Raw genomic sequence first — 21,365 nt, 5'->3', positions numbered from 1 at the left:
ATGTTCCAGGCACTCTGGACTCAAACAGGAATGTACATTTGAAATTTATAAATAGTTATATGCCTTTTATATCTACCGCAAATTCTTGTATATAAGTGTTACATTAAATGCCAGAGTTATCATTAAAAATCAACATGATTCTGGAGAGGGGATCTTTTTGCTATATAGAACACTGGGACAACTGGTAAACTTTGGCTAGAATCTGTGGATGAAATTATCAATGATAATTTCCCAAGTTTTGTGGCTGTATCATGGTTTTGTAGGAGAATCTACCATTTGAGGAAATGTGTAATAAACTATTTGAGAGTGATCTGGCTATCATTTTTTTTTAGTTTTTTTTTTTTCTTTTTTTTTGGGAGAGCATGAGCAGGGAAGGTGCAGAGAGAGGGGGACAGAGGATCCGAAGTGGGCTCTGCGCTGACAGTCTGACAGCAGAGAGCCCAATGTGGGGCTCGAACTCACCAACTGCAAGATCATGACCTGAGCCAAAGCTGGACGCTCCACCGACTGAGCCACCCAGGCGCCCCAAGAGTGATCTGGCCACCATGTCAACAAGTTACTCTCAAACGTTTCTGAAAAAAAAAAGTTCTTTGTAGTGGTTTTGTAACTTTTCTGTATGTTTGAGATTGTTTCTAAAAAGTTTTTTAGGGGCGCCTGGCACTGGGTGGCCCAGTCAGTTGAGTGTCAGACTTCAGGTCAAGTCACGATCTCATGGTTTGTGAGTTTGAGCTCCACATTGGGCCCTCTGCTGTCGGCACAGAGCCTGCTTTGGATCTTCTGTCCCCCTCTCTCTCTGCACCTTCCCCTGCTTGCTCTCTCTCTCTCTCAAAAATAAATAAACCAGAAAAAAAAAGTTTTTTAAAAGACTAAATAGTAAAATAAAGTTCTATGTTTTCCATGAAGTATCTCAGTACTTTTTCTGAAACATCAAATATTAAATCCCTTCTATCTTTTCTAATTTTTCCCATGAGAAATGTGTCGTGAGGGCACGTGTGTGTGTGTGTGTGTGTGTGTGTGTGTGTGTGTGTATTTGTGTGGGTCCCTGTCTTTTGGGTAATCCTAAACTATTTTCATCTCTATTTACCACTCCAAACCAGAAGGGTGAAGAGGCGGGTGAGGGATTTTCTTTTGTTAGCCACCAGGTGGCACTAAAGGGTCCACCAATTCAGGATCTGTAAGGTCAATAATGTGCAACTTGTTAAGGACATGTCGATTCATAAAACAGAGATCCTAAGCTGAAAATCTGTAATTAGATGAGTAGTTGCACATAAAAATAAACTCAGTGACAATAGTTTGTTGAAAGTCTTTAAAAGCATGGGAATCACTAACTAAAAATATTCAGCAGGGTAGGTAACAATATAATAGAAGGTATACTTGAAAAAAATGTGTATCTACTTACTGTAAATTTGCTAACACCCTCAAGTTCCCCAAATCTCATGTAAGAGATGTCTGCTTTCTTTTTTCCAACATCTACATCTCCTGCATAGATTTGTTTTATGCCTGCACCTTTAATTAAAGGTACACACTCATCACATGGGCACTTTGTGACAAAGATCATACTTCTTTCTTCTGGTTTTATTTCTTGACACCTACAAAAAATTTATAAGTATTAGGAAGGTAGCTTCCACAATGATAGTTATATTTTAGAGAAATCTTTAAATACTAAAACTGAGCTGCTTTTAAAACAAATTTACAGCATTATAAACAACAATAAACTTTATTCTTGCCAAATTAGTGAACATACAAAATATATAAACTCATAAAATGTTAATATACAATCTGAACATGACAATTATTATAATTAAAATTCATTTATTATTCTAAGCAATTGGTAAGATGTTCAGTATTAGATTACAAATAAAAACAGAAAAAGACACTGAAAGAGAGAGGGAGGAAGGGAGGGAGAGCAAGAACAATGGATAAGTAAGAACTTTGTAATACCAGAATGAGGGGCTAGAAACTCTCCTCTTTGAGAGTTTACCATGAGAGATTAGACATTAGCTCATCATGGTAGCCAAAGGATCTAACCCTTATCTAGTATCGACTGATTATTTAATAAATGCTTATTAAATTGATAAATTAATATTAAAATTCTGCTTTGAGTTACAGTTCCTTTATTCCCTCTCTGAGAAAGGATACTTTATTTTAACAAGCGTTTGGCTTTAACAGATTCATACCTCCGCATAAAGTAAGCAAGTAAACCCGTAATGAAGAGCACAAGGAAAAGAACAGAGCAACTGTTTGCTGAGGGAGTTTAGGACCAAGAAATGCCCTCATCTGAAGCTATGGGGATTACACTTCCTGGTTCTGTGGTTTCCACTGCTCTCAGTCAGCTGTCCTACACAACCATCCGCCCTCCATATTCACCTCCCCAGTTCAGACTCATTCTGTTTGCCTAGACTAGGGCAACAGAATGTTATGCATCTGGTCTATTTAAATAATATACCTGCAACCTAAGTGATTGGTAGGGTGGCTCTGTCAACGCCCTTCCAACTCCCCACTTTTAAATTCAAAGTCCTCCCTTGTCCAGCCCCAACCTACTCCCACATGCTCCACAGTCCAGCCCAACTGGAACACTCATGTTCCCAAACACACAAGCATTTTCCTACTTCTAGACCATTGCTATGCCTGAAGCAAGGATGGCTTCAGGTAAGCCTCTTCAATTGCCACAATCCTACCAGACGTTCAGAACCCAGCTCAAATGCCAGCTCCTCCTTAAAGCTTTCCCCTTTCACTTCCCCTCCATCTGTAGCAGTCCATGAATTTCCACAGGACTTTGTGTTGGCATTTCCCAGAGAACCGATCACCTTGGCTCAAAAGCACTTTTCTATCCTCCTGCCACATTATAAGCTCCTCAAAGACCAAAGCCATGTCTCGCTCAGTTTTGAACCCCCTAAGATCACTCCCTCAGTGGTAATGACTGAGAAATGTTTGTGGAAATGATCTAAATGAACATCAGAAGGAGGTGATGCCAGTTATAATCTCTCACTGAAACTATGTTAAAGCAATTTGGTTCATGATAAAATCTATATATTCCTAAGTATATGCGTTCTAGGTTTAGAAAACAAAGGACATCTTACAACTGAGAAAGTGGAAGACCCTAAGGACAAACACCAAGCAGTTTTATATTGGAGAGAGAAGGAAGACAAAAAAACAAAACAAACAAACAAAAAAAAAACAGGCTCGCTCAGCAAATTTGTTTTTTTTTTTTTTTAAATATATGAAATTTATTGTCAAATTGGTTTCCATACAACACCCAATGCTCATCCCAACAGGTGCCCTCCTCAATACCATCACCCACCCTCCCCTCCCTCCCACCCCCCATCAACCCTCAGTTCTCAGTTTTTAACAGTCTCTTATGCTTTGGCTCTCTCCCACTCTAACCTCTTTTTTTTTCCCCCTTCCCCTCCCCCATGGGTTTCTGTTAAGTTTCTCAGGATCCACATAAGAGTGAAACCATATGGCATCTGTCTTTCTCTGTATGGCTTATTTCACTTAGCATCACACTCTCCAGTTCCATCCACGTTGCTACAAAAGGCCATATTTCATTCTTTCTCATTGCCACGTAGTATTCCATTGTGTATATAAACCACAATTTCTTTATCCATTCATCAGTTGATGGACATTTAGGCTCTTTCCATAATTTGGCTATTGTTGAGAGTGCTGCTATAAACATTGGGGTACAAGTGCCCCTATGCCTCAGTACTCCTGTATCCCTTGGGTAAATTCCTAGCAGTGCTACTGCTGGGTCATAGGGTAGGTCTATTTTTAACTTTTTCAGGAACCTCCACACTGTTTTCCAGAGCGGCTGCACCAGTTTGCATTCCCACCAACAGTGCAAGAGGGTTCCCGTTTCTCCACATCCTCTCCAGCATCTACAGTCTCCTGATTTGTTCATTTTGGCCACTCTGACTCACTCAGCAAATTTGAAGGTGTGGAGGATCTCTGGCAATGGCCTCAGGTCAGACAGCCCAGACCAAGTATATCCGAAATTATACTTCTGAGAAGAATATTTCTTAGAATTAAAAAAAGAAAAGAAAAAGAAAGAAATTATAGCTAAAAGAAACTAATTTCAACTAACCCTTGCTACATTTTAAAGAAAAGACATGCAAACAAATTTCATACCTAAATGTCAAGGCATTCTGTTCCGCATGTACAATGTATCTGAATTTCCTTATTTCTCTGTCTTTCTGTTTATCATCCATGTGTGGGAAATCAGCATACTCGGACCCAACAGGAAAAGCATTATAACCGCATCCTATGAAGTACATGGCACCGGTTCCATCCCAACTCCTCTGTGAGAGCAAGCAAACCAACAAAGCTGAGCTGTCAACATAGAAGGGCATCTGGCAGTGTATTTAAAGTCTGGCATCACACTTTATATAACCAATTCCATTTTCTGTCACCAAAAACAAAAACAAAAACAAAAACAAAAAAAAACATACGATCCTACACCCTCCTGCTGCAACATGGTTTTATCAAAGCTAAATTTTAAGAAGTCTGATCATTTCTAACGTATAATCTCAAGGCAGTCCTTGGTGTTAGCTATTAAACACCAGCTTGTTTAATTCACAAACTGTTTGACTCGATTCAGACATCTTTCCCCAAATAAATGATAAGATCCTGGAAAACAGAAACCATGCTTTATGCCTCTTTTTTATGCCTTAAAGTACACCTATTAGAGTGCTCCACACATAACAGGTACTCCATAAGTAATTGTTAATTTTGTATATGCTCTGTGCTGTTCTACTGGTTAGCAAACCAGAAATGCTGAAAATATTTTGAACAATTTCAACTATTAGACTAAAAATATGCTGTAGTGATATTGCTGGAAAATAAAAATGCACTTTCCTTTAACTTCATATTTATTGTGTATTTATTTATATTGTGTATATATAAAATAATATATATACAAAATAATACATATTTAATGAATATTTTTACTTAAGTGGCTTTTTTAATTTCTCATGGTCAATGGCATATTAGGTATAACATGAATGCTTTATCAGTTACTAGAGTGAAATATTTTATACAACATAAGTGTTTATAATAATTTAGAATATACTATAAACCACTAAATTTCAATATATTATAACTACTCATGTGATAATATCAACATACTCATTACTATGGCAGCTTGATAAAAATCATTGTTATGATGAGCCAATAAACACAAATAAAATGTTATCTCAATAATAATAAGAAGAAATTATTCTTGAGCATTTACTAAATGTCAAATATCATGCCAAGTTTTTCATGTATTATTTCATTTAATCAATCCTCACAACAATCTAGGCAGTAGTACTATTACTTTTCCCATTTTACAGATAAGGAAACTGAGGCCCAGAGAGATTAAACTTGTCTGGGGTTATAAATGCTAGTGACATAGCCAGAATTCAAGCCCAGGTTGCTGGACCCCAAACCCATGTCTTTCCACTTTACCAGGCTACCTACCATAGATAACTTGACTGGAAACTTAAATTCTCTATAAAGCACTTGAGAACCACATGTTAAGCCAAAAGGCTGCTGGGCATTCATATCAACACAAATGAGAGTTCCAGCCATAGGCCAGGCACTGTGCTGGGAATACAGCGGCAAGCAAGACAGGGTCTTCCTGCCCTCATAAACTGGAGATAAGAACCTGTGCACATAATTTCAACTGTGATGAGCATCATAAATTAGGCGCACAGAATGCTATGGGAGTTTGTGGCAGAGGAACCTATTCTATTAGGTGGTTAACAGGTGGGGCGAGTTAGGTAGAGTCAAGACATCTTTTGAAGGTGGAATTTATAGCACTTGGTGATTGATTATATATGTGTAGTAACAGGGAATGGTAATGGTGACCACTGATGAAGGATTAGGTTGGCAGGGAAGATACTGGATTATTGGCTAGGTTGAACGTGAGGGCCTTATGATACATCCAGGGAAATAGTCAAATTAGTTGCCGTGAAGTCTACTGAAGAAGAATCTAGGCTCCCTACTCACCTTTCAGCTAGCCTTATAGTTACTAAGTATCTCTTGATCCCACGCCTTTCCAACCCAACCCCACAACTCTGAGGCCTCATCATCTCCTTTTTCTTAACTCCCTATTTGCTGTCCAGCCCCACTTCATTCTTCTTATAATGTAAATCTGATCAAATTATTTTCCCACTTAAAATATTCTTGGATTGCACTGTCCAATACAGTAGCCATTAGCCACATGTGGTTAGTCTGAATTCAGAAGCACTAGAAGTGTAAAATACACACAGGACTGTGAAGACTTAATACTCTCCCCAGATGCAGAATATTTTATTAATAGCTTTTATGCCAATTACAGGTTGAAATAATATCTGGAAATATGATTAAATAAAATATATTACTGGGGGGCCTGGGTGGCTCAGTCGGTTAAGTGTCCGACTTCGGCTCAGGTCATAATCTCACAGTCTGTGGGTTCGAGCCCCGCGTCGGGCTCTGTGCTGACAGCTCAGCTCAGAGCCTGGAGCCTGTTTCCGATTCTGTGTCTCCCTCTCTCTCTGCCCCTCCCCCGTTCATGCTCTGTCTCTCTCTGTCCCAAAAATAAATAAAAAACGTTGAAAAAAAAAAATTAAAAAAAAAAAAAATAAAAAATAAATAAAACATTAAATATATATATATATTCTTAAAATTAATTCACCTGTTTCTTTTTTTCTTTTTTTCTTTTTTTTTAATGTGGCTCCTCAAAAATTTAAAATTATGTGTAACTTGCTTTTTATTTCTGCTGGTTAGCACTAGAGTATCCCACTGTAGAAAGGATGAACTCTCTGCATGGTATGCAAAGTGCTTCGTGGTCCGGTCTAATTTTTTGCTACACTAATATACAGATAGTGTGCACATACTCCACTATGCACACTACAGCACACACTACACACCAAATCACTTGAATTTTCTCAAATTCTGTCTCGTACCCTCTACCTTTGCCTCTTATTTTCCCAGTCACGCTAATTTGCTCTGCCTGATGCCTTCCTACGCATTCTTCAAGACTAATAAATAGCACCCTACCTCCTCTAAGAATATTTTACTCATTTCTCCAAGCAGTGTAGAGATTTCTGCTCCCTGCACTCCCAGTGTCATGTTATAATTACAGTTATATACCAGCCTGTTTTTCGTTCCCCCGTCTCCATTAATAGACTATTTAAGGCCACCAAGGGCAGGAAACGTGGTCCTTACCTCCCCACTGTTCATTGTGGCACAGCGCCTACCCTGTGGAAAATGTTTAATAAATGTTTGCTAAATCAATTAATCTACCTAGACAATTGTTGGGGGAATGATCAAATATTTATCGAATTTAACAAATGCACCAAAATGAAATATTAACCCCAATGGATCAATAAAATATAATGCACTTAAGATTGAACTAGGTTTAAACAAAATCAAGGTTAAATGTTTAAAGAACTATCTTCATACTTACAGATTTTCCTTCTGCCCAAATGACTGCTCCAACTCCAGTTTTATGATCCTCTGAAAGATAAATGTCATTTAACACAGCAAAAATCAGTGATTTGTTAGTTTCAGAAATACAAGTTTCTAAAAACAGTACATAGTATTGAAACATAATTCACAATGTAGCAGCAATCCTTGATATCTTCACTAACTATAGAAATAAATAGCTTTTTATTACTAAATAAATTTGTGTAGTAAAAGTTTACCACTAAAGTAAATACTTTCAGGCATGGAATATGGGAACCAGGTACTAAATAACCATACAGTGTCATTACCAACCCAATCACACAGGATCTATATGCTGAGCTCATTACAATGGCAGTGCCCACAGTCAGATCACCGCAAAGCTGTAACCAGAACCGAGGGTAATTTTATAGATTCTCCACCAACAAATCAGTCTCTAAAAGACTATTTCTAACAGATGAGGAAATTGACTTAAAAAGAAGTTTCTGAACTAATGAATTTAATGTAACAATAATTCACAACAATCAAATCTGTCTTCTAGCATTTTTTACACTCTAATCATGGAAAATACATTTTATGGAAATATTGTTGCTAAGAAATAAAGCTCAAACTTATAATACAAACAAAAGCAAGTTTTTATGGGCTTTCATATCTATATGAAAGTCCTTTTCCTGACCTTCAGAGTTTATCTCAATGGGAAAAGAATGCCAACTTAGTGAATGATGCTCATTTCTAAATCAAGTGGAAGTTATAAACATAAGGTTACAATTTCCCTGCAGAACCAAAACCTCTACAACAAATAAAGCTGTAGTTTTTAAAACCATGAATCTGAAACAGAAAGTTTTAAAAAAAACAAAATAGAAATGCTGCATATCAAGGATTTACTTTTTCCTTTTACTAATACAAAGATAAGTTTCAAATTTCTAAAGACAATTATAATTACGAAAACCACAGTATTTATCAAAATCTTAATAAGGGACTGATGTGGTTAAGCAGGTACATTTACGCAGAAACAGTAACAATCTGGGAACTTACACTAGGGCATTTTCATATTGGTAAGGATTAAATGAAACTGTAGTTTCACTCCACAATTTCCCAAAAGTTAATCCCTCCAATGATAACTTCATTCCATCTAGGTATTAAAAACTAGTTTGCCTTACAAATAAGTTAATTTTTAAAACTTACGATACTATAATAAAATTCCCCATCTTCAGTTCAAGCAAGCTCAAGTTTTCACAATTATATCACAAAGCATTTGTGTAATTTATTTTAAGCACTTTTTACCCATTATCTCATTTTTACCGTAAAGGTAAAGCAGATAAAATTTCCTTTTCTAGATGAGAAAACAGGCAAAGTAATCAAGTGACTAAAATTTAGCCCACTAAATGAAATCTACCCCTCCCTTTGACATTAAGAATTTCGTAACAAAGATTTCCCTTTATTGAACGCCCAAGTGAGACAATGCTGAAAAGTTCCTGTATTCATGAAATTTATAGTCTGAAGTGGGAGACAGACAGGAAGCACCCATGTGCTGTGCTTGTGCTAGAATGGAAATGCACCCCATGCTGAGGAATGGAGGGTATGGGAAGGCTTATTCTAGAGTGGAGATTCATGGAAGAGATTTTGCTGTAAACAAAACTTTGTTCCTTCCAAGATGTGCAGAACATAACATAAGGGTGGAAAAGAATATAATTATGGCTTTATGCTCATTTCTAAGGCAAGTGGCAGAAGTTATAAATATAAACCAAAACCTTTAAGTAAAACTATCCTTAATACATGTACAAACCTGAAACAAAAAATGAGAGACTGAAATAGAAATTCTTCATATGAAGAGTCTATTTTTCCTACCATCAACACTAAGTATTTTTCATGTTATGTTTTTTTTTAGTCTCAGGAGCCACTTTTTCTGTTTCAGTCTGGGGACAGACTAAACCTTGTCAGGAGGGGAAAAATGTAATTTTCCCTCAGTATGTGGCTCTACTGCCTTTCTAAGTTTAGTTAAACCAACAGAATATTCTTTTCTATGTCTCTTAAAATCAGAATAAAATTTTATCCATGTTAGATGGAGTAGATTTCACACAGCTCCAAGGTCGGATGACAGATGAGGTAATTTCTCAAGAATCTTTTCATGTCTGCAATTTGTACAGACATTGCTCCCCATAATCTGCTCATTCACAGGTTTTCTTTCTCTGTATACCTTTGAAGGAAAAGGTCAACTTATTATATTCACTGAGCCAAATTTCTGAGACTCCAATCACCAAAAGTCAGAGAACTCTTCAGCCCACGATTCTGGAACACAGGTGTGGTTATTTTAGCTCCAGATTCTGTGGTCATATCAGCATTTGCCCAAGTGTGGTCCACAGCCACTTCATCAGAATCACTGGATGTTTGTTAAAAGGAAGACTCCTGGCTCCCAGGGAAATCCCCTGAAGTGACCTCTCCAAAGACTTCAGCCAGGGCTCAGGAACCCACATTTTTCATGAGCATCCCCTCTGATTCATAGGCACACTACAAGTTGAGAATCACCAAGTTATGATCTGAAACAGTTAACTTTCATGGCTTCTCCAACCTACTTTCATCATCAATGTTGTGGTTCAGGAGGAAGGCATAATCCTCAGCTTTGAAAAACACTTAGTCTAAGGGAAAATGGGACCCCCAAAAAAGATTTAAAAATCACACTTAAATCAGGTAGACAAGATGCAATGCCCTCCTCTTTTTTCCCCCCTCTAGAGTCTAGTTGAATTTTGTCATGTTTTTGCTACCTCATAGCTTCTTTTAATGACACCTCTGTGGATCCTATTTATTCATCATTTAAAATACAATTATTAAGCACCAGCTTCTCAATTACTTTTAGAAGTCTGTTGTTAGAGGTTCTGGAATTCATTTCACTCATATTTTTAAATAAAGTGGTTTAATGAAATGGTGTCTTCACCTATGGAGTGAAATAAAATCAAAGTAAACTGAACAGTGTGAAATTAAAAGCCTGAGTTTTTAGGACACTCCATCAGGGGCTATCTAACTTGCTGGACTGCCCTCAGTGTTAAATAAGATACATATATAAATTGCCCGGCTCTGTGCCTGAAACATTCTAGGTGCTTAATAAATTGTTACTGTTATATAGGTCCAGTATTTCTCATCTGAAGTCCCTTTTATCAAGTTTTTTTTTTTTTTTTTTTACAGCTTGATGTACTTATTTCATGGTCACACCTAACCAAATATTTAGTGCAAATATTCATACATTCTACTCCACATGTATGTGTTTGATTATAATGCACTGTGCCAGACCCCCTGGAATGCTGTGTCATATACAATACATGTACCATATTACCTTTCTAAAATCTGAAAAATTCTGAACTCCTTTTCATCTGGCTCCAAGAATTTTGGATAAGGGATTTTGGACCATTTAACTTTGGATATAAAAAGATTTCCTTTATCCACTCAGCACATCATGCTTAGTGCTAAGGAAAAACTGTCCCTTCCCTGGGAGAGCAGAGAGTGGTGTGGAGTGCGTGACAGAGAGTTGCATCCTATTCAAGATTTGGGTTCCAGGCAAAAAAGCCATCCACAATAAAAAAAAAAAAAAATTAACCTGTAAAAATCTTTCAAGTTACCCATCAAGAGCAGAAGCACAACTTCATGTATAAAACTCTGCACAGAAATAGTAGATACATTTATAGAGTATCTTATAAAGAACATAGATGCAAATTTCTATCTATGCATTACTGCACCTTTACACACTGGAATCCTACATGGCACGACGAGATGTTCTCCTATGAGAAGAGATACTGAAATCAACTAAAAGAACAGCAGATTCCGATCTCCCAGCTTACGCTCACCCTGGAATCAACTGAATTCTAATTAGCAAAGGAGAATTAATTAGTGAATTATAGCTGTAACAGCTGTTCCCATTTATGTTTCTGCCCTTCCAGTACGGTTTAGAGAAAAATTATTTACAAGGCTGGTTTTGGCAAAGAGACTAACGTGCAGCCCACAATACAACATAATTACATTAAATCAGTCTTTTACATAATTGTTTGGAGTCATATAGCTTGTGCCTGTAGTAGAACCACATTCTTTAATAAGAGTTGAGTGATTATTAACCCTGCTGAATGGCAGAATCCCTTGCAGAACTTTAAAAATTCATAAGCCTAGGCCACACCCTTAGGAACCTCTGTTCAGTAGGTCTGGGTTGGAATTTGAGCAATTGGACTTTTAATAAAAGATTAATTGTGATTCTGAAATGCGGTCATCGAAGATCTCCATTCTACTGAAAGTACTTTGATTGTGGTCTTTGTTTAGAATATACTGCAGACCAGTGGTATTTGTATGGACCTTTTCTTAAGATTTTCTTTCTTCTTCTTTCTTGGGATAAGCTAAAAAAATCCTCCATTCACCAAATCTTACTCTACTCCTCCTCCTGCCTGTACTTTTCCTCCTTATTTCAAAGTCACATTTAAAAAAGTGATCAAGATTCTACTTTGAAAAATCTTACATCTGGTAAGATGTGAAAACATTGTTCTATAATTAGAAATACAGATGCCATCTTTTATCACAATAAAGAAAATTCCCAATAGTTTCCTTTTTCACATATACACTCATGCACAACTTAATAAAGTTAAAAATGTTTGATTTCTCAACTTGCTGATGGAAGACATACCAGCAATGGGAAGAATTTGTCAATATTCCTTTACTTTAATTCTGTTATTTTGAATTCATTTTTTATTATAAAGATTTTCAAAGTTTTTATTAAATACCGAATACATTGGGGCGCCTTGGTGGCTCAGTCGGTTAAACGTCCGACTTCAGCTCAGGTCATGATCTCGCAGTTTGTGAGTTCGAGCCCCACGTCGGACCCTATGCTGACAGCTCAGAGCCTGGAGCCTGCTTCGGATTCTGTGTTTCCCCCCTCTCTCTGCCCCTCCCACACTCATGCTCTGTCTCTCTCTCTCAATAATAAATAAACATTAAAAACATTTAAAAAAAAATACCAAATACATACAAAATACTGAAGAGTTAATTAAAAATGAATGATTTTTGGTTCTCTTTCTCTTTTTGTCCCATCTCTAGTGGAGAGCTCAATGAACAATGAGAACACAGAAGCAGGAAGCAGAAAGAAGGTCCTACATAATCAGGCCCTGATTTATAAATGTAGCACTGAATATAAGGCCGCAAGGAATCCTAAAACTGCTGAGTTGTCTACTCAAGGGTCTCGCTAACTTCTACACATATAGTGACCAACAAAACTTCAGTACTAAGAAAGAGTAAATGAACTCTACCATGGATGACATGAATACCATTTTACTTCTGAGACAAATACAACCCAATCAATCAGCCCCAATTTATGCACTAAGCATGTAACTCACCAGTTCGATATGCCAATAACCTGGCCTGAACCATGCAGTGCCTTGCAATTTCTTGTGGCAAACTTTGATTGTGAATTTCATTAATCTGTCCGGTATTACCACAATAAAATCCGTAGTGCTTAAAGTTGGGCACACTGGAAGCTACTGTGGCCAAAAGAAGGATAAGGTCTTTCATGTTTTGCCTTAGATTGCTAAAGTATGGATTTTCACAGAGGTTCTCCAAACCTATAGTCATCAGTATTTGCTTATGCATGTCTTCATTTGGAACCAAAAATAACATTTCAAATTCTTTTATTCTTTCTTGTTTACATTCAGAATAAAAGTCAACGTTAGCATCCGGCAGTGTTTTTGCAATTTTTTGAATAAAGTCACATTTGTAAGAGGTCTCCTCTACAAACTGCACCATATAACACACCAAAGGCTGAAGTAAGACACACACGTGGGCCCGACTGTTTGACTTCAATCTTTCCACTGCTTTGGCATCTAACTTCGCATCTTCAGAACTAGAAGCCTCAGTAAGCAAACTTATTTCTGGATCAGCAGGCCAGTATGAAATTCGGTTAACTCCAGCTGAAATACAAAATATGAAAGGTAGTTATCAGACACATGCTGAAGTTAAGGGTTTTCATGATAAATCCACCATATCACTGTGGTAGATCCAGAGGTCCCAATATGATAAATGTCCATTATGAAGTCAATTTTAATATAGACCGAAGGTTGGCAAACTATAGCCCATCGGCTAAATCTGTCCCATTGCCTGTTTTTGTACAGCTGGCAGGTTTAAGAATGGATTTTATAGTTTTAAATAATTGCAGAAGGTCAAAAGAATAGTATTTTATGACACATGAAAATTGTATGAAACTCAAAACTCGGTGTCTATAAATAAAGTTTTATTTGAAAACAGACTCACCCATTCATTGACCTAGTCTCTAGCTGCTTTTGCACAAAAATGGAGTAGCTGAGTTGAATATCTGTACAGACACCATATGGCCTGCAAAGCCTAAAATATTTACTATCTAGCCCTTTATAGGAAAAGATAGGTGATCCTTAACAAAGCTCATGGAAGATACTTGTGGAATCACTGGCTTTGCCAAAGTGTGGTCCCAAAGCCCAGTGCCAGGACTAAATACCAGAGTCCTACAAGTAATCAAGTGGCTGCTTTTAGAAATATCAGAGCCAACAATTGATACTGTCCAGAGTTTGTATTTGAAATAAACAATTCATCCATATGTGAAAAATGTACCTATGCTCTGAATTCTTCCTCTGGGAAGCTACTCTAAAAAATTATTCTAAACAGAAACAGAAAAAATTCATGCATGCATATATTTAGTGCAGCACTGTTTAAAACAGTAAAAATATAGAAAAAATCTAAATGGCTAAAATAATGTGAGGGCAACAGTGTGTGTGCGTGCGTGTGCGCGTGCGTGTGTTGGGGGGATGGGGAAACAATATTAATTTTTTTAAGTCCACAAAATTAAAAACAAAACAATAAACTAGAATTTTCAATCAATGTGACAGTAGGTTAGTAATCTTTAATATACAGAGAAGATTTTAATTCATTAACAGCACATATGAATTGACAAGAACAATAAGGCCTCAAGAGAGGCAAAATGATATGATCAGACAATTTACAAAATAGAAAACAAAACTAGATTACAAACAGATGAAAAAAATATTTTGCATTTGAGAGGGAACAATGAGATGCCTTATACAGGGTACAGCATTAAGCATTCAAATGTTCATTAATTAATTAGTCGTTTACAAAGAGACCCCTTTGCTAATATCTCCTGCAATTTCAGCTAGGAAAGAGACTTTTTACAATTGTGCCCAGAAGCGAAAAGACAGATGGCCCATAGGGTGTCCTACATTCAAAGTAACAGATGAACTACAAAGTCTTAGTTGAACAAGCGCACATTTCTATCTACTCCCTGCTACTCCTGAGTCTTACTGTGGCTTGGGTTATAAATCAATTCTGAAGGCCTCGAAGCTAATATTAGAAGTTTCCGGTGGCTGCATTTCACCTTCCCTCTGTTGGAGTTCTCATAATCCATTTCCTACTCAGTAGTGATAGTCAATCTTTCATCTAAGCATCTGGTTGCTTCTAGTAATCCTGACTTAAGGAGAAGAGAGGATGACTAGTCTTTGGACAAATGGTCATGTACCAGTGGCAAATGCTACAGCAGAGGTTTTCAGATTTGTTGGTTTGTTTCAAACTGTTACACTCTTAAAATTAATGAGAACCCCAAAGAGCTTTGTTTATGTAGATTGTACCTACTGATATTTACTGTATCAGAAAATTCAAACAAATTTCAAAAAATATTTATTAATTCATTAAAGGAATAGAGAACCTACTATATATTAATATAAATAACAGTTTAATAAAAACAAAAACAACATATATTTCCCAAAACAGCAACAAAAACTAGTTGAAAAGAATGGCATTGTTTTAAATGTTTACAAATTTTTTATTTAGCTTAACAGAAGATAGCTGGGTTCTCAAATCTGCTCCTGCTTTCAATCTGTTGTCATAGGTTTTCACTGAAGTATATGAAAAATATCCAGCCTCACAAAGATGTGCAGTTGAAAAAGGAGTATTTTAACAGCCATTTAAGGTAAGTGAATATTCTTCTTTCATACTACATAAAAGTTTGACAAGGGATAATTTCTTAAAGGTTAGTTACAATGTGGAATCTGAAATATAACAACAAACTTTTTGTACAATTATGCTAAGGTCCATTGGTTTATTGAGCACTTAGAATGGCACTTTCGCTCATGCATGACTTTGTAGCATCATGCATTGGTCATTTGGAAATACTGGTTTACTGATTTTACAATATTAAAAAAAAAAGTTCTATTCATTAATATTATCATCACTGATATCACATCAGAAGACTCTTCCAGTGTCGGGAAGCTACATGTTGCTCATGATGGTGGATATGAGTTTTTCAAAATTCTAATTTTCACTTGAAGACTCAACTTTTTTTTAAGTTTTATTTATTTTGAAAGAGTGCATGCACATGAGTGCGGGAGGGAGAGAGAGGGAGAATCCTAAGCAGGGCTCAAACGCATGAACTGTGAGATCATGACTTGAGCCGAAACCAAGAATTGGATGCTTAATCAACTGAGCCACCCAGGTGCCCCTTGAAGACTCAACTTTTATTATTGGCAACAAATACTATCCGTTGTTTTGAGAGAATGCTGCCAAACAGCCAAGTGTAAAGAATTACAGTTTGTTAGTTTACAGTGTTCAATGAAAAAAAGTGGACAATTCAGTTCATAACATAAGCATAAAGAGTTAGGGGTCCCCAGAAAAAGAAAGAGAAGTCATTTTAGGCCCCTAGCTCTGCTCCTCAATCTATGCCTTACCAGCTCTAGACTCCCTAGCACACTTCTTGCAGAACTTCTAGGAAGTGTCAGAATTGCAAAGAAATGCAAAAGGATTTAAGGGGTGCCTGGGTGGCTCAGTTGGTTAAGAGATTAAGCCTCTGACTCGAGCTCAGGTCACGATCTCACGGTTTGTGAGTTCAAGCCCCGTGTGGCGCTCTGTGCTGACAGCTCAGAGTATGGAGCCTGCTTGGGATTCTGTGTCTCCCTCTCTCTCTGCCTCTCCCCCACTCGCACTCTGTCTCTCCCTCTCTCTCTCTCTTTCTCAAAAATAAACAAACATTAAACAATTTTTTTAAAAATGCAAACGATTTTAAGGGAACAAAGGGAATGCAAAAACTAACAATCTCTACCAAAATAGCCTAATCATTTCAGTCACAATAATTCAGTGGTAAAAACTCACAGTGCTGTTTCAGAAGTAAGCAAGGCCCTGCACTCCCTAACAGAGATAAGAAGCCCAAGACCCCATCCAGCTGATACCAGCTCTCAGTGCTTGCCCATAGCCCCTTATTTGCTGCAAAGAGTTTCCTTTGTGTGACAACTCCACCAAGGATCTGCCTCATAAACTCCAGTTAGTTTGGATACAATAACTCAAACAACTGCACCCAGCAAGTGGTTTTCCTTCAGGCAACCTTCAAACTCAGGTTTGTAGGGCAAGTGCTTTAGGCCCACCTCCTATTTTTTTCACACCGAATATTAAAAAGATGTGTACTCAAGGGTTGGGATTTAATAAAATTAATAATTTTTACTGTTTCATCACAGACATTCTTACATGAAACTCTCTTTTTTTTAAAGTTTGTTTATTTATTTATTTATTTATTTGAGAGAGAGAGAGAGAGAGAGAGAGAGAGAGAGAGAGAGAGAGTGAACAAGCAGGGAAGGGGCAGAGAGAGAATCCCAAGCAGGCTCCATGCTGTCAGCACAGAGCCTGATGCAGGGCTCGATCTTACCAACTGTGAGATCATGACCCGAGCCGAAATTCATTCAGACACTTTACCAATTTGAGTCATTGAGGCACCGCATGAAACCCTCTTTTTTAACTCCAAGTTCGTGGCCTTGAAGAGTACAAGGACTACTATCAGCTTGATTCGTACTACGGCAACAGTAGTTTTACTCATCATCGTTTTGGTACTATTAGTATAAATGTAGTATCATTATGAAAACAATTTTATCTTGTGGACCATCAGGAATCCAAAAACCACATTTTGAGAACCACCATGCTTTGGAAACGTTTCCTTTAACTGACTTAATAGTATTTGTAATTAAAATAACTTCATTATAGCATGGGGCTAAACCATGACCCTTCCCAAGATAAAATATATAAGCCTACGATAACCACAATTTTATTTATATATGGGCTTAATACTAACACGAAAGCATTTCCATGGTAGGTCCTTCCTGATTTTCCACACTTCATTTGTTTTGCCAGGTTCAAACGTCTTAAATCAAAGACATGAAGCAGTGGTGAGTTACTTGCATTCCCCTATCTTTCTAATTCTTTCCTTCTAATTCTGATTCTCTAACAGCTCTGAGGCTATTAAGAGTGATTTCAGCATAGTCAGCTTAGCACAAAACACAACTATGTTTTATTCATTTTTCTCCCTTGACTCTAGGAGAGATCAGTCAACACATATTTTGTTTCTTTCTATATCAATGCCACCATCTCCACCTATTTAAACCACTTTTACACCCAGCCTAATGAGCTCTCAACCTCCTATCTTTCCGTGTTTCAATTCAGTAATAAAAAATTCAAAAGTAATAATAGAAATTTTAATCATGTTACATCCTGCTCAAGAAGGTTCAGTGGCTCCATATTATTAATAATAGGGTTTATAGGTCAATTAACACAAGTGACCTAAGTAAAATGAATATCCAATCTGCACAATCAATTGGTAAAAAAAAAAACAAAACAGAAAAACCGTCCCCACCACTCTCACACCTCTCTCTCTATTCATAACAGCAGGGAAAAGACTATAGAATCCAGTGGTATCTGTGCTCTACCTGCTTGAATACTTGCTGCAGGCCAGTAGGCTCTAGCCATGTGACCATTTCTTCTGGAAGTGCTTCCACCTGTAGCTCAAGGGCACTGCCCATACTATGGATCTGGTCTTTAGTCTTAAGACTTTCATGTAAATAAAAATAGCTCTCCCTCAAAACAAGTGTAGGAACTCTGTTCTATAAGACAAAGCCGAAAGGCCATACAGTTTTTCAAAGTTCTCCACTAAAGTCCCAACCTATCATTTTAAACCATCTGCCACTATTCTTATCAATAATAATTCTCCATTTCAAACCACTGACTCCCAAAACCTTGCTTCTCACAAACTGATGACCTCACATGTGTTGTCCCCCTCACCAGGAATGTGTTCTTCCTCCTCTACATCTGACCCATCAAGATCCAGCTTAAGCCCCAGCCTTTCATCACATGCCAACCTGCATGGATCGCTATTTTGCTTCTGAGTTCAGGTATTACTTAACAGCCTCTATCACTCATTTGGTATTTGATGTGTTACATTAAATTGTAACACAAATAACCCAAACAGCAACTTGAAGAAGAGGATTAATAACTATGTAAGCCCTTTTATTTCTCCCCAGAAGCTCTCCATACCCATCTTTTTGGGTTTTTAAGGAGGCCTCATTACAGAGGCACAACTGATTATTGACACTGGTAACTGAACTCAAACTCCAGTCCCTCTTTCCTTCCGAAGAGGTCTGAGGAGTGAGGTTGAGATTTCCAACACTCTAGTCACCTGGTTAGCTCCCCTGGCAACCAGGCCCCCATCAGTGGAGTTTCCCAAAAGCCACTTCTCTAACAAAGTCAGGTGTGTCTGAAGGGGGCTTGTCAGGAATAACAAGACACCTCTATCACTCTCATTACTCCAGAAATTCCAAGGCTTTTAGTTGCTCTGTGCCAGGAATGGGATGAAAACCAAATATATAATTCATATTCTCAGTTAAAATATCTCAGTTAAAATATGTAAAAGATACAATATTATTTAAATGGGAGAATGCTCTGCATACTTACCTGGCTACAAAATAGAATCATAAGGGGCACCTGGGTGGCTCAGTTGGTTATTTTGGCTCAGGTCATGATCTCATGGTTCATGGGATTGAGGCATGCGTCGAGCTCCATGCTGAGCACAGAGCCTGCTTGGGATTCTCTTTCTTCCTCTCTCAGTCCCTCCCCTGCTTGTGTGCATGCACTCTCGCTCTTTCTCTCTCTCTCTCTCTCTCAAAATAAATAAATAAACTTAAAAAAAATAGAATCATAAGCATAAAGAGCTTTAGTGAGTGGTCTGATGTAGCAGAGATAGTTAAACATTAATCATCTGTGCTTCTCCTTCTGAAGTACAGAACAATCACTGGGAGACAGCCGCTCAGCCAGGAACTACAGAGCCCACAGTGGATGTGAACAGAAAGGCCAGCGTTTTTGGGGGGCAGGCATGCCTTCTCTATGCTCTGTCTCAGTCGGCCTCTGGATGCAGAGGACTCAAGGCTCTAGAAGACAACAGTAGCAATGTGACGGAAGATGCCAACACCCGTGAATCAGCCACACGGAGAAAAGCTGCCTGTTGTTCAGCAGCACCTATGTTGGACTATTATATGGGTGATAAAGGTCTAGTATATTAAGCCACTGAAATTTTGGTGTTTGTTATAGCAGCTAGCATTAGTTTACTAACACATGAAGAATCATCTAATTAGGTAGTAACAGGGCAGAGACCAGATTCATGTATTCTGACACTGTTTACAGTGTACCAACTATATTCTGATATGTATTTATAGTTCTAAATTCTCTCAGTGGTGTGAAAGTAATTTATCTTAATTATTCTTAGATAAATACTATTAATCCCCAACCAAGCCTTATCTACACTTACCATTTACAATCATTTTCAAACAAGCAGAACATGGTTTTCTGGAAAAATAAAGATCACAGTTTTTCAGCCTTGACCCATGTTTTATAAGAGCAATTTTCCCAGCATGTAAATCTTCACTAGAACAATGGAGACCAACAATTTTCGTGTTTTTCACCACCACAAGGCCAGTTCTCTTCACCTACATGAAGATAAAAAATAATAATGTATTAGTTTTAACATGTGTTAAAAAAGAGAAAACAGGCTCCAAATGGAGTCACTTGTGCTAACCCCATGTCATCAGACTGAGGCTTAATACCTAATTGCAGTTTCATCCTCTCCCAGTAATACAATAACCGGTCAGACTTGAATTTCCTGGTCAGCTAGTGAGAAAATCCACCTGGTAGGCTCCCTCAGTCCCCCAAAGAAAGGTGACCTTGACTGAAACAATCTCCTTTTTTTGCTAGTAGCTTCTTTTTCCCACCCCTTCTGCTTGTAGAAGTCTTCCATTTTCACAGCTCTGCAGATTTCCTCTCTACTTACTAGATGGGATGCTGCCCAATTCATGAATCATTGAATAAAGCAAGTAGATCTTTAAATTTACGCAGTTGAATTTTTTTTTTTTTTTTTTTTATAACAGATTTGGTGGGAGCATTTGGATCCAAAGGAAAACTTCCAATGGCTTCGGGGACAACAAGAAACACAAACGTGATACCCTCGAGCCCTTTGAGTTCTCTGTCCTTCTTGCCATTTCTAAGGGCCACACAGTAAGTTCCTCTTGGTTCTGAGCTCTGCTCTCTTGGCACTGAGCTCCTAATCTGATCGGCTTTCCAGTCCAAAATTCCCCATTTGACTGGAAATTCCAGCCCTTGATTAGCCCCCAGAGTCCACACTGGGAACTCCTGGTTCAATCTATAGCTTCCTGTTGTGTGGAATCCCAGGCTACGGTCCCCATTGGTTGAGATTTGGCCGTGGTGTGTACTGGCCCGTCTCTTGGCCAGGTTGGGGGAACACCTTTTGGTTCCTGCTGGTGCATTAAGGTGAAAATGTCTGTCTCATTTTGCGTCGATAAACTCTATTGCTGATTGGAACCCTGGAGACCAAAAGCTGCAAAATTGGTAGACATGGTTCAGCACTTAAAAGCTATTAGCTGACCACCTAACTCTAAGATCCCTGTGGTAGGATAAGACAGTTGTTGCAGTAACACTAGGTCGCCCACTAACCTCAGCAAATTTTGGTGCAACTAGGCACAGTGTATAACACCACACAATCCCCAACCCAGCAGCATGTCCTCTTAGGCATTAATCTGCCTCTGAGAAACCCACCTAGCTTAAAAAAGAAAAAGAGA

The 21,365-nt window shown here is 37.8% G+C and overlaps 1 protein-coding gene across 2 annotated transcripts in view; it reads right to left on the bottom strand.

Annotated features, from left to right (window-relative positions):
• Positions 1-21,365, bottom strand: part of CDADC1 (cytidine and dCMP deaminase domain containing 1) — a 50,249-nt gene that overhangs the window by 8,969 nt on the left and 19,915 nt on the right. The window contains exons 4-9 of one of the 2 annotated variants that reach the window (XR_002079437.2): positions 20,042-20,219; positions 12,786-13,355; positions 7,427-7,476; positions 4,126-4,295; positions 1,400-1,589; positions 463-572 (exon numbers count right to left, since the gene is read on the bottom strand). Coding sequence is in view for 1 of the 2 variants with exons in the window: in XM_019447597.2 (XP_019303142.1) it covers positions 1,400-1,589; positions 4,126-4,295; positions 7,427-7,476; positions 12,786-13,355; positions 20,042-20,219 (1,158 nt within the window). In the remaining variant the exon portion in view is untranslated. The remainder of the gene's footprint in view (positions 1-462; positions 573-1,399; positions 1,590-4,125; positions 4,296-7,426; positions 7,477-12,785; positions 13,356-20,041; positions 20,220-21,365) is intronic. The other variant, XM_019447597.2, reaches the window with a different exon arrangement.

The sequence above is a fragment of the Panthera pardus genome, unplaced genomic scaffold, assembly GCF_024362965.1.
Source record: "Panthera pardus isolate Hobbes unplaced genomic scaffold, ASM2436296v1 HiC_scaffold_1, whole genome shotgun sequence".
Classification (NCBI taxonomy): Eukaryota; Metazoa; Chordata; class Mammalia; order Carnivora; family Felidae; genus Panthera; species Panthera pardus.
This window is presented reverse-complemented; position numbering and strand designations above follow the sequence as displayed.